The 14257-nt window shown below is 33.5% G+C and overlaps 1 protein-coding gene across 2 annotated transcripts; it reads right to left on the bottom strand.

The window, feature by feature from the left end:
* Positions 1-1140: 1140 nt before the first annotated feature.
* LOC128986882 (uncharacterized) lies at positions 1141-5651 on the bottom strand. Of its 2 annotated transcripts, none has more exons than XM_054407476.1 (3): positions 5518-5651; positions 2373-2451; positions 1141-1686 (listed from the first exon to the last, which is right to left on the bottom strand). In XM_054407476.1, the coding sequence occupies exons 1-3, from the start codon at positions 5545-5547 to the stop codon at positions 1475-1477; spliced, it is 321 nt and encodes a 106-aa protein (XP_054263451.1). In that variant the 5' UTR covers positions 5548-5651; the 3' UTR covers positions 1141-1474. The 2 variants fall into 2 exon arrangements, with proteins under 2 accessions (XP_054263451.1, XP_054263450.1); XM_054407475.1 differs by lacking the exon at positions 5518-5651 and adding an exon at positions 4901-5033.
* Between the last annotated feature and the right edge of the window lie 8606 nt (positions 5652-14257).

Below are 14257 nucleotides of genomic sequence, written 5' to 3'. Positions count from 1 at the left end.
AAGGCGAGAAGAGTTTGGATTGTTGAAAAATTTGCAAATTTTGCCAGACGTTCTTTTTACAACCCTATCTTTGTAAGATTCCATAGTTGGTCCCATAAAAACTTTTGAATTTAATTAGGTTGATAAATACTTTGCCTTTATTTTACTTAACAAAGCTAACAACATAAAAAATGAGACTCTGAAAATGGTGAACTACTACACACAACAGTCACAATACACAGTGTCCAATTGACCAGAGCTGGCGGGCTCTTGTCTGATTGAAACTTGCAGTGTGCAAGCTCTCATATCACTACATGCGCCACTGATGGCCTTGGCACGACTACCGTTTGGTTCAGTGGCAGTGGACAACTGCAGGACGCTCTCTGCAATCGCCGGGACTGTCTAATGTGAAAGCTCTCACGTTCTTGGCACTACTAAAAATAGTTGTCCGTACGGTTTTCAAACGGACAGCAAAAACTGTATTAGTGAGAAAGGAGCATTACGGATTCCCAGGACTCTTTATGTTTTAACTTATTATTTAAAAAATGAGAGGTTTTGAAAATGTTCTTTTTTTACATTCCTGGGTTTTTTTGCCGCACTCCAGTATTTCAACCAAACAACACAAAACAGTGTGCTTTTATAATGCACGTAATATGTGTACGTCTGAAAATAAGCTGGCAACACTTAAAGATACTACAACTACGATCAGCTGGTGCAGCGTTACCCATTTTCTTCAACCTTGGATTAAACCTAACCTAAAAACTTGTTGTATATTGTTTGAAAGACTAATTATTTATATTCTTTATAGTAACTGTAGGAAAAATATACTTTTTAATACTTTTTTTTCTTTGAAATGGTGACCATACAAAGGTAGGTATTTTATAATGTGTAACGCGAGCGCCAAGTGCCTTTGCTGCACTCGAGAAACCAGTCGCCTGCGGCTTGTGCGTAAACATTTCTCTCGTGTGCAGCAAAGTGCCTCTTCGCACACTAGTTAAACAAATAAAATAACTATTTCTCTATGTTCTCTATTCAACCAAATTATCAGGAGAGTAAACTTTAGTCTGAACTTGTTGATAAAAACATGGAAGAGGGGATATCTAAGCTAGAGTACAATTTAGTACTACTTGGCATCGGTCATATAAATCCTGGTGGCATTAATTTCATCAAAGTTTAAGAATACTTTATTCCTATGTATACTAAATTTCACACAAAACTACATATCCCACATGGATGATTGATCTAAGTTTTAACTAGAACTTTTCATACTTTGGTAAACAAATTTTGTACTCGTACAAGCATAAAGCAGATGAATATTCAAAACTTTAATTAAGGCATGATTATTATAAAATGTCAAAGCACACACAACAAAAACAGAAGCAAAACATCAAAAAAGTTAAACCACAGTGTAGTACCCTTGAAGGGGTATTAAAGTAAGGTTATTGATGGTTCTTTAGTTGGAAATTTCAACCATGAGGTTCAAATCTTGTTTGCTTTACATGTCAGGGTCAATACCCTCCATGTTTTCTATGAGTTCAGAAGTAGTGACGTCCGGGGTCCAGTAGTTAATGTTCCAAGCTCGTTTGAAGAAAGGATGGATTGGACTGGGTGTCGAGTCTTTCAGGACACTTTGTGACGGCTTTTTGTCTGCATCGAATGGTTTAGGGTACTTTCCTCTTTTCACCTTTCTTCTGTATTCGTAGAAATCTGGAAAATTATTTTAAACTGAAATTGTTTTATCCATTGCAACAAACCAGCATACTTTGCAGATTTTTTTAATTATTGTAACTGTATTAAAGTGATTGAGTATACTGGGACGAGTCCCAGTATACTCAATTATTTTAGCCTCGGGTAAAAAATTAATCTTACTAACTGCAATATCAACTTTCCACCTCATACTAATTTCGTCAAATTAAGGGAGAAGGAATGGATACACATCTAACTTGCCCAAGAAAAGAGCTCCAGACAGGAAATATCACACAAAAATGTCACAATACAGTACTTTATTTTGATGTTTTGCCCTATTCCTTTCTGCTGAAATTCAAATTAACTTGAGTGCTGTACAATATGTGTGTGCTACAAACTGCCTGTAACTCTTTTCTTGGACAAGTTTAGTTAGTTTTGAATCCATTCCTTCTTTCTTGGATACAATTTCTGGGCAGTCAGGTGGTAGTATAGTGCTGCCTTAAAATCTGAAGGTTACTGTTTCGATTTCAAGCGAGATTGTTTCTGGAAGACCATGGTTTGAACCATTGGCTGTTGATAAACATTAAAAAAACGCCAGCAGTGTAAATAACAGAAATAAAAATTATCACAACATCAAAACTTTTTTGAAAACAACCCTTAAATTTTTTTTTACTATTTTGATGATAATGTTCGAGGTGGAGACCTACCTTGTTTAGTGGTTGCCGTCATGTCAAAGTCTACTTTCTTGAGGCTATTAGGTGAACCTGCTCTACTCTCACGAGAACCCTGAAAATAATTTAAATGTATTTGATAACATCGACAAGTAGGCCTACCTCTCTTTAGGAAAATATAAATACATGAAATGTATAAATACTAAATATAAATTATATACAATACGTAATTTCTTAAAGAAAGACATAATTTTTCAAAGTAAAGTATGTAACTAATTCAAATATCCCAACAGAAAAATAAACGTTAAATGTTGTAACTGATCTGTCTAATTTTAGTGTGAAATGGAGCAGCAAATTTTAAAACAGCAACTTAATAGCTTTTAAAAACTGTATCAGCAATCTTACACATTCATTTTCCCATTATGTAGCTCGGCAGCTTAGTGGTTATAGTGCTCACTAGTAATAAAAAGGTTACCAGCTCGATCCTGAGAAAAGTAGCTTTTTCATGGTTCGAAACTGGATCCAGTTGTCTTCGACCATTGGGCATTCAATAAATGTTCCCGACTGGGACAGCTGGTCTTAGTAACAAAGCTACAAAAGGCATCACACTCCGTTCTACACTCATCCTTCATTCATAATCCGGTTAAAACCCCCACAAAGCTACAAAAGGCATCACACTCCGTTCTACACTCATCCTTCATTCATAATCCGGTTAAAACCCCCACATAGGTGCCGTCCCCATCTCAAAATGGTAATGGTAATGTTAACAACCCTGTATGGGCAAGCTTTGGGAGTAACTGTGGTATATTTTTTGAACCCTAGTTTTTACAGCAATGGGGGTTCCATTTTGTTTAGAATAAAAGGGGCATAACGTTCAAAATTTTAGGTCGCCGGAATTCTACACCTGGATATTTATCCCCATGAAAAAACGCCTATGTCATTTTGATGTCACGTGTCTGGGGGTAGATTTGCGACCCCAAACTTTTAGGACGGATAAATTATTTTTTATTTCAATCAACTCACATTTCTCTGTTTACTTAACAGTTGTAAAATCAAAATACCAATAAACCTGACACCGGAATTTTACCCCCGGAAATCTACCCCCCGACATCTACCCCCGGGTATCTACCCCCCGTGGTCGTCTGCGCTACGTATCGGCCAAGATTCATTGTTGTAGTTGATTTAATTAATTGGTTTATGTGAATAATCAACGGCTCTTCGGTTAATCATTACCCTCCAATATTTAGTATCAAGCATGCGATATATGGTTGTCTTGTTTAACATTATCTATCTTTCTAATTCAATGAGCTGTAACAGCCCATGTTCACCCGAACTACTTCACAGATTTTTACGATTGAGGTGTCATTTTAAAGCTTAAGGTCTAGCGCAAAGCAAGATGGTATTAAAAAGGATATTTTTATAAAGGACTTCAAAAGTTTGACCCCTAAGCATTGGATTTATTTCCAGACAGTGATTTAAATGGTTGACCAACTTTCAAATACAGTAACAACTAACAACCACTCTGTACATTCTCCTTGTCATTCTATTCTTGATGATTACAGCGTGTTCAGCCAGATGGCAGTGTATGCTATAGTTTTCGGTTAAAATAATTGAACTTTGACGACCTGTTGTAGCAGAACGACTGAACCAATTTTATTGATTTTAACGTAATTCAACGCGGAATATAATGTTCTTTAGAAAAGTGTGTAAACAGTTTTTTTGTGGATGCACAGTTTTTGAGTTATAAAATCGGCCTGGTTTTTGCCTCCCATACACTTAACTCACTTCAGAATCCGTCGCAAACTCATTTTTAACTTATTTAGGATCTCCAGATCAGATTAAAACGATTTCCAGCTTTCCCCAATTTTTGGGAGCTACAGCTGGGCTAATTTGGTAATTTTTTGGGCTAATTTGCCTGGGCTATATTGTTTGCCAAGCACTTATTACTAGTACATTGAATGAATCGGAAGTCCACCACAGTTTATAGAATATTGCACAGTTTATAAAAAGATTTATTGCAAAACTTTTTAAATGTTTGTTATTGAGTAAAAAGTGTTCTTACTAAAAGACTATAATCCTAGTTAATTCTTTTTGGGTACTATTGGTTGCCAAAAGGAATGGTTTCAAGTTTTCAACAGATAAATTATTCACATTCCTACAGGATTTTATGTCAATTAGCCTCATTGTTACGAACCGTTGATAGACAAGCATATTAAGATTATCTTGTACAATATTTAATGTCATAACTTCTCTGAATGCATAGGTTTGTTTTACAAAAAGTAAAAATTTAATTTATTAGCATAGGTATTCATCTTGTTTTTGTGTTACTCAAAATTCAGAGAAAGTATTAGAACCAATACATTGTGTAACTATGTTCTACACTCATTGCTACTACCACACATGCAAATGCAAACAAAATTCAATTAATAACAATTCACTTTAAACAAAAAACTTAAAAAGCCATCCAAACAATGTTTTAAAACAAAGTGTAATAAGCCAGTGTATTGTTAAATAATTGTTATAAGTTAACACATCAACAAATATGAAACAAAAGTAAAACACACCTTGAAACGAGTGATATAATTTCCAAACGTGATCATGTTTAAAACAGATTCACTGTTGCCTGGACATTGTACTAGAGACAAATAACAATACCAAATGATAAAATTGTCTTAGCAACTTGGAAGGAGGCCAACTGAGCCACGTTCTGCCCAATTCCTTCAACTACGACAAGTTCAATGGGCTACACGGTCGTTAGACTGGCCGAGCCAATGTAAAACTATTTAAACGTTTGAACTGTTGTAACTTCAAACATTCACTTGAACTTGACAGAGCAATGTGTCGTGTTTTTCTTGGAAGTTAAAGCTATTTACACCTAGTGTTCAATTTATCAAAGGTTTATTGTGTTAAAAATTTGAGGTAATAAATCATAAGCGTCACATGAATAATTTATTTTAGGAATAATAATATTTTTAATAAAAAAAAAACACATTATTATCCATTTATTGTCTAGAATAATTGTCTTTATTCTAATGAAATTGGATTTTTGTGTTCAACATTAGTCTACAGTATGTAAGTAGCAATGAAAAACACTCTTTTACACTGCTAAATTTATCCTAAATATACATTGCCTATGACTTGACATATAAAATTTGATTTAGTTTTTACAACAGTAAAATACCTCAATCATTTCCATTCCAAATCCCGTCATCAGTAGGAACAGCAAGATAATGATTATCCGCTCTACAGATTGTGCTGCACTTCTAAAATGGAAAATCAAATGGTCGACTAAAGCGAATGATCTGCATTGACAGTGGTTCAATTCAATTTGGCAACATTTACAGGCCTTGTAGATTTATTTCGGGCACATCTAAGTTAGATTTGTGTTCTCACTTTTGATTGGCAGTCAGTACTTTAGTCTATTGTCAAGTTCAGAAGAGACTAGATGGTGGTTGTATTTTGCAAGAAAGAGTGTACTCAAGAGAGAATTCTATGAGATCTGTATGTGCTGTGTAACTATGAATAAGTGTAAAATCACAGCTCAAAATTCTCACATATTCGCTTTTAAGAAAGCAATTACTGTGCATGTTTGAAGTTAAAACAAAAATCTAAAGTAATACAAAAGCACCCAATATTTTCACTGATATTTTTCATAGCATTTAATTTTCACCATATGTTTTTTCTCTTTATCTATATGTCAATCCATCTTGCTTTTTCAAACCATGTATAATAATTGGACGGCTTTGTAAATAAAAAAAACTTTTTTTTCAAAACCAAGACATTGATATTATAAATTCTCTTTTCCTACAGTTGCCTGAGAAAGTGGGCTTCTTACTTGCACTAATTCTAGCACGCAAGTAGCTAATTACTGCATTTACTTACTTTTGCCGCACTCCAGTATTCAAACCAAACAGCACAAAACAGAGTGCTTTCATTAGGCACATAATTAGTGTACGCTTGAAAATAAGTTGGCAACACTTAAAGATACTACGACTAGATCAGCTGGTGCAGCGTTTCCCATTTTGTTCAACACTTTGATTTAGCCTAACCTAAAAAGTTTTAATAGTGTTTAAAGACTTATTTTTTACTAGCAGTTACCTGGCACGCTTTGCTGCGCTTAACAACTATTATTTTAAATGGTAATTTGTTCATTAAGATGAATAATAAAAGTGTATACCAAAAATAAAAATAGAATATTTTACTTAATTGCTGGTGATTAAACGATGTTTTTTTTTGTTTTTTCATTAGGTGTATAAATATAGAAGTTTTCAGGCGTACCTACCACCCCGTGAGCACGCAACATACAGCTGTCGGTGTGAAAAGCATGCATTTTCTAAATTTAACACGTTCGCTACTGCAATAGTACAAAATTTTTAATTCACATGGACCAGCGACGCACATATGCGATGGTCGGTTTCCACCCATAGTCTGCTGTCGCATATATGCGACGGTTAGTCACATTTAAATAGACTGACGACGCATATTTGCGTCGGGGTTCTAATGTTATTAAAATGCTTATATCTTTGTAACGGTCTATTTGAAGGCACTGAATTCCCTGCAGTGGTCTACAGACGCACAACTGCATCGCTGGTCTGTGGATATGGTGATTGGTGACGTCATATGATAATTGGAAAACTGGTCTTTACTTTTCTGGAATACCGTATGTATGTATGCAGTATTTATGCTGCATTATCCTCTGTAGCTTTTATATTTGTTTAGTTATAAACTGTTCTTGAATAATCTGTCTTTTTACTTACTTTTACTATTTACAAACACGATTGTAGCACATTATAATGTAAATGATCACTGTTTTACAGGTTTTCACCCGTGGTCTGTGTGTACTGTTAACCAAGTGACAGCCGGTCTATGTGTAAGATTCAAATGTATACCTCGGTCTGTGGCAATGACCGCGGCGTCGCATATCAGTAGCGATTGTGTTAAACCGACAATAGTCAGAAATTGCCCTAGTGTCTTATAATGGTGATTGCGAAAGCAAGACACAAAGGAAATTGTTGTTTCGTAAATTCAGAGGGTAATTCGGAAGAAATCATCAGTATTCTTGGGATTAAGACTATTTATCCTTTAAACTTACCACTGATAATTTTTGCTTCAATGAATTTTGGTGTCATTTTTTTAATAGTCAGTCTAGTAACGTTGCACAGCTTCGGTGGATTTAAGTTTCACATTAGTATTATTGGAGTTCCTTCTTTTAAAGACAGTAATGGGGTGGGTTAATGACAAATTGAGAGGCATTTCAATACCCGAGATAGCACGCACGATTATTATTCTCTTAATAATTATGTTAGATTGTGTGGGTATGAAACAAAAGATAAAAATATTAAGGCATTTATCCCTTTTATTGTTTATAATACTTTGATAAAGGTTTTTATGTTTACATATTTAAAATTGGAGAATTTAAACGTTGTTGAGTGCTCAGGTGTGCTGCGATTGGGGTTTGATATATTTGGACTTATTCAAAAGTAAAATAGTTTTCTGTGCTGCACTCTCTAGAAACATTGTGGCACTATTTAAAATCATGACTAATACCATAGACTAAGCAACACAAGTAGACTCCTCATCCCATTGTACATTTTGTAGTTAGTTTTTTATGACTAGTTCATGTACGTCCACACCGATCGCTGCGGTAGACAAAATTTTGTTTCTATTATTTTAGGGTTATTTTCATGATTTGTGCTTTACTATTTGGTTATATAACGAGGAGACCAGTTATTGTTTATGATTACATCGTTTTATTTGGTTAAATGAGGTTTTAAATGACTGAAATAACAAGAAACAAATTGTAAACAAAACACAACCTCCACAGTTGGACGTACAGAACTAACAATAAAATTGGCTTCAGCTGCTACATAAGGATGACAAATCTACTAAGGGAGTATGTTTATCTATGCTAATACAGAATGTTGTGATTATTCAAACCTACAAAACAGTTGGTTAAAGGTAAAAGTAAACATCTGCTTTAAAATTATATTTATTTGTAAACATTGCAGTTCAAAAAGTCTGACATCAACTTCACACAAACCATCCTTGAAAGATGCTTAATAATGCCTGAAAGTTTCATTACAATCTGTCGAGCGGTTTGGGAGTCCATAACGTATATCCATATATACATACATACATAGTTCCTAGATATAGATATGCTTTATAGCAACTGTAGGAAAAATATAACGTGTAACACAAGCACAAAGTGCCTTTGCTACACTCGAGATACTTTCCACAGCCGTGCGTAAACATTTCTCTCGTGTGCATCATAGTGCCACTTTGCACACTAGTTAGAAACACAAATAACTATTTAATTACTCAAGATTTTTTTGTTTGTATACAGTTAAAAGCTGTATACAAATGATAACTTGTTACTATATCAATCAATGACCATGAAAATACTGTACAAATAACAGTTTTGATTTTGGCCATAACTCCAAGATGTACTCTTAATTAACATATTAACATTAAAATAAAAGTGTTCTTCGATTTTATGTCTGGTGGTTGAATGTTGTTAAAGCTCACTATTCAAAATTGAATTACTAAAAATATCCCATTAAACTGATTGTCTTCCTTTATAGCTTTAAGAATAATGAAAAGCACGTTTTAATTTTTGTTTGTTTTTATATTAAACTAGCATACCTGTCGCGTGTTGCTGCTATTTCAAGAAAGTTAACCTTTCCATAATGAATCTCTGGAAGGTCTTTTGCATTTTTAGAGCACTCCATTATTTGTTATTTTTAATAATACATATTATTTATTATATAATTAAATAGTAAAACGTCATCAAACAGTAAAACGCCATTTCGCTTCAAAACATTTAATCAAGTGCTTTTTTGTAAACAACACTTTTTGTTTTTCCGTTGATGTGTAATCAGAAAGATTATTTGGTTTTCCAAAGCGAGAGCAGGTCACATAAAGTTGTCCATTGTGTTGTAATATCAATACCGTACTAATGCATTAAACCGTTAAACCTGTACAAAGAACGGTTATACAACTAATTTATTTTATAAAATTGTTAGTTTGAGTTTCCATATTTATTGGGAGAAACATTTAGTCTTGCCTCAAGATCAGTTAACTATATAAAATGTAAAAAAAATTGCCAATTTGTGTTTTACAAAGATTAGAACTCAACGTATCCTGATTTGAACTTACCTGTTTTAACACTTTTTTCTAAACCAGGGGCAAACAATAACTGCACCACCAAATGAAAAATAAAAAAAATACAAAAAAATTCAAACCAACAAATATTTTATACAAAATTCCATAAACTGGGTTATTAGGACAAGGAAAATAGTCTTTGAAAAATATTTGCATTTCTGTCTTCTCCTCTTCGTTAGTATGTTCGTCCATCGTGCACTATTACTAAAAGAAGAAAATTTTTGCTTAGCACCCTATTTGCAGAAATGGCTTCATGCCTAATAGTACTAACTTGAACAATTGCCACCTCATGCGATATCTTTGTTTGGCTTAAGTTCTCTCAAATCTATAAATTGTCTAGATAATTGCTTATTGCTAAATCTACGTTTATAACAGGCTGGTTATAAATTGCAGTGAAATAACAATAAAAATAACCTATGATTAGCAAATAGGATAAATTTTTTAATAAACTAATCGCTTAACAGCTAAGACCTCACAAAATTTTATTACAAGAATGGACAGCTCTATGACACATACCGGTACTGGATTAATATCAGTTTGCTTCATAGATTAACTAATGAAATAATTTTATTAGTTTAATTTATTTAGTAATTTTTGTTTCATCGAAAAGTAAAGTAAAGTAAAGTTTAACATAATTATAAATACTAGAGGCCGTCCAGTGGTGGAAAACTCGCCAAAAAAATATGTATCGGTAATGTACATTCATTTTTGTGCTTATTTTTGAGCCTATTTTAATTTCTTAAGGGATTTTGCACATCTACAGGAAAATATCTTTCTAACAGTATCCATAGATTTTCCCTGTGAAGCACACAAGCTGAGAAAAAAGGTTTTCAAGAAACATGCTTGCCAAAAATTATGGGGACGTGCAGGCTTTTCTTTTTGTTCGGTATAATTGCGTACTATCAAAGTATAACCAATGTATTTAATAGATTCTGGGCTTCATGACTACCAATAAACAGTGGCGGTTTGGCGAACTATTTCTTTTCCCTGTGTTTGTTTATCTGCTTGTTTGTTTTTGTCTATGGTTATCATAGCGATTGTTTCAGTGTTCAAATCTTTGCTTTTATAAAGTTTAGTAATCATTTTAAAAATAAACATATATTTTCTTTTTTGTCATTTAATTTAGAATAATGTATACAACATTTTTTTTATTTAGTGACTGTTAGTGTTTTACCACATGTCTGGTTAGGTACTCAGAAGTAGAAACAAAATTTGTGCATCTTCTGGATTTGAACCCACAAAGGGAATTCAGTCTTGTAAGGCAAGGGTATCATACTATTTAAAGATAACCTAGTTTATGTAGTTTAATAAAAAATGTATGTGTTTATATATCTTCAGTGAAAGTTGTTATGGACGTTTACATAAAACTCGGCAAAAGTGCCTAAATACTCACAACATTTGGAGGTTGTCAATGCAACACCCAGCTAGAAGGTTACTATATAGGAGGATTGTTGTTGTAAAGTTTGTACGTTATTATAAAAGGGGTTTTGAATTGTAAAATTATGAGTTCAGTTAAAAGCGAATGTGAAATCATCTTTTGGCAGTAGGAAACAAGGTTGATGCTGAGTCATCAGATTTTAAGATGCATCACGCCAAATACATCAGAATTAATCTGCTTTTGTTCATTTGACAACTAATAATTGATGCTCCTGGCAAATTGGCTGGTATTTGTCACTACCAAACAGCAAACAAGATAAGTAGTTTAAGAGGTGGGCCAGATAAGTGTCAAATCTGAATATGGAAGATAATTCAGAATAGGAACTCTCATATTTAAACACCGTGGTCCCTGCAATTGGCAAGAAGTTATCTGGAGGATGTGTTTTAATCATTAGTTTGCGAGTTCTTCCTCATAAAGTAAAAACATGGATAAAATAGAATGTGTTTATTCGAGACTTTTTCTTTACACAGAATTGTGTAATCATGGGTCAAATCAATTATTGTTGATTTGTAACCAACATTTATCATTATGATTATCATTTGTGAAAGAAAATCCAACTAGGTGTGTATTTTAACTCAAATATGGGTGAAAGATGAGTGTAGAATGAAGCGAGATGCCTTGCGTATATTTGTTACTGACTAAAACCAGCTGTTTAATTAGCCAGGTCCATTTTTAAGAAAAGGACAATGACAAGAACAGCTGGGACCATCATAAGCTACTAAATGTTCTCAGGATTGAGCCAGCAATTAATGTTGGGACCACGAAAGTTTGCAGTTGAGGGAGGAGCCTATTTACCACGTGACTTCGAAGGAGCTAATGAGGACAGTGCGGTGTTGCCAAATCTAATAATCTATATTTATAAAAGAGGAAGTTTGTATATATGTATATATATACTAGTGGCTTGTAGGGACATAAGTCCCTAAAAAGCTTAAATGGAAAAGAAATTATTGTAATATTTAAACAAACTCCGAATCAAATTATCTATGTCATGATAGATATCCCAGTACAACATATCTTTTGTGTAAAAAAAAAACTGTTTGTTGTTTGTCTTTGTTTGCTTTTGTTGAAGTTCTTTTCAATAAATAATTTTAATTATTCCAGAGGTTTAAATGCTAAAGGCAGCAAACATGTTTATGAATAAATATTGGTTTATTATGGTAGCTTTTGTTTTTTGGTTAATGCTGATAAAAAGGCTTCCAAGATTGAAATACAGTACTGGAAATTGTCTTCGTCAAATAAGAAAATGCAAAATATGGTGTGTTGAGATAAACTTAGTTCTTGGTCAAAACCGCTAAATTAGCATCCCTACCATACCCAGTTATTATTTCTAAGTCTAAGCTCATGTTGTAAAGGTTTAACAAAATCAGTCTTGTCTTAAGTAAAGGCATCCCATTGACAGAACTTAACCCTAAATTTATTTCTGATCAACATTTAAAGAAAAACCACTATTAGCCTAGTGTAAGTATATGTGGTGGTAATCCTCCTAAAGGTGCGAGTGATTTACATAATCTACCAAAAAAAGGGTCCAATCAACGTCTAATTACTAACTATTTTGCGACTGGTTAGGGTTCCATTACCCAGTTATCGAAACTAATCACGACATAAATATTTTTGGTTAGTTTTAAGAAACGGAAATTACCTCTATGTTCTAATGTTATATATAGGTGCTCCCTTTACTACTGTGCATATGCTAGGCTATATTATTTGAACCTTTTTTGTTTGGAGCAACAAAGTTCTTAAGTACTTAATGAACAAATACCTGTACCTGTGTTCCTGTGTACCTGTGTTTGGGTATCTTTATACCCAAATTGTTTTTTAAGAGTAACCGTTGAGGTTATTCCACTTCATACAAAATATTGATTTAACACTACAATAAATCTCAAATATAAATGTTAGTAAATTTACAAAAAAGTGTGGGATAAATCTTTAACATATGTTTTGAAATCAAAACAAAGAAGATCTTCATTTAATCTTGAAGCGTTTCTTTAATCTTGAAAACAATTTATTTCAACTTTGATATATCTAAAAAGTCTTGATTATTATCGGTAACGTTATCCCTTTATATAGTTGGTTTTAGCGAATTTCCCTATAGGGAAGTAGCTATTACCGTAGGTGGCACGGTAAAACCTAGGCCCGGGACCGATTTACTTTTTCATTTTGATGTCCCCAGAGGCCAAAAACACCATTCGTTCAAATTTTTATATATGTATATATATATAGATTTATATATATATATATACTAGCTGTAACCCACGGGCTTTGCCCCGTTTAACTTCTTAATTTTCAAGATGATCTCGTTCGCATGGCTCAATCACGTCCTGGTTGAAGTTCGTTCGCTACGCTTCCCTCACCTTTAGGTTGGAGCTCGTTCGCTGCGCTCACTTGCCTTCAGGTTAGCTCGTTCGCTACGCTAACTCGCCTCCAGGTTGAAGTTCGTTTGCTACGCTCACTCACCTTTTGGTTGCAAATTAGCTGTTGTCATAAATGTAAAAGAAATAATAGCGCTGCACCCTGTTGGTAATCCTTGTAACTTTAATGCCATTGAACATCATAGAACAGAACCAACTTGTTTAATTGAAACAGCTGTTAAGATTCATTAATTCCATTTCTCATAAGGTTAACATGGGAAACTCCAGAGCCACTGGGGCGGAGCCGATTGGACGGATCGCGAAATTGATGGTGTATAAACCTATTCCATGACATTCTACACCTATGTACCAAGTTTCGTGGCAATCGGTTCAGCGGTGTCTGAGTTTATCACTGCCAAACAAATATACAAACATCCTCTTTTATACTTATAGATATATATATATACGTCCATGAACGCGATAACTTGTAATTTTTGTCCAATTTTGATGAAATTTGGTTTAAAGGTGTAAGGCGGGATAAACTTGAATGAGTTCGCGAACCAGCATGATCGGACAATGGGAACGGGGTTTTATGGGGTAAAAAATGGTTTTTCTAATTTTTGACCCTCAAAACACAAAATTTTCTAATTTCTCTCTAAACCTTTTTAAAGAGCTTAAAAAAACAAATAATTTAGTATATCAAAGTGTTTTGTACGGTTATTGGTAACGGAGAAAATTAAAAAAATTGTAAATTTAAAATTCCCATGCTATTCTTATGGAGAATATTGTAAAATGTTGTAGTTTGCTTATTTATGGATATATTTTGATCAAACTTGGCAAATTTATTTATTTTATACTAAGTTATTAATATTAAAAAAATACACTTTATTAGTTTCTTTTTGGCAGCAAACCTAGGTACTCATTAAACCTAATGTTATTTAAATAGGTTAAAATCTATTCAGACAAATGGAAAT

Source organism: Macrosteles quadrilineatus, unplaced genomic scaffold, assembly GCF_028750875.1.
Source record: "Macrosteles quadrilineatus isolate MER2022 unplaced genomic scaffold, UCM_ALF_1.0 Scaffold_2__2_contigs__length_208266976, whole genome shotgun sequence".
NCBI classification, from domain to species: Eukaryota; Metazoa; Arthropoda; class Insecta; order Hemiptera; family Cicadellidae; genus Macrosteles; species Macrosteles quadrilineatus.
Note: the sequence above shows the minus strand (reverse complement) of the source record. Positions and strands in the feature narration are given on the sequence as shown.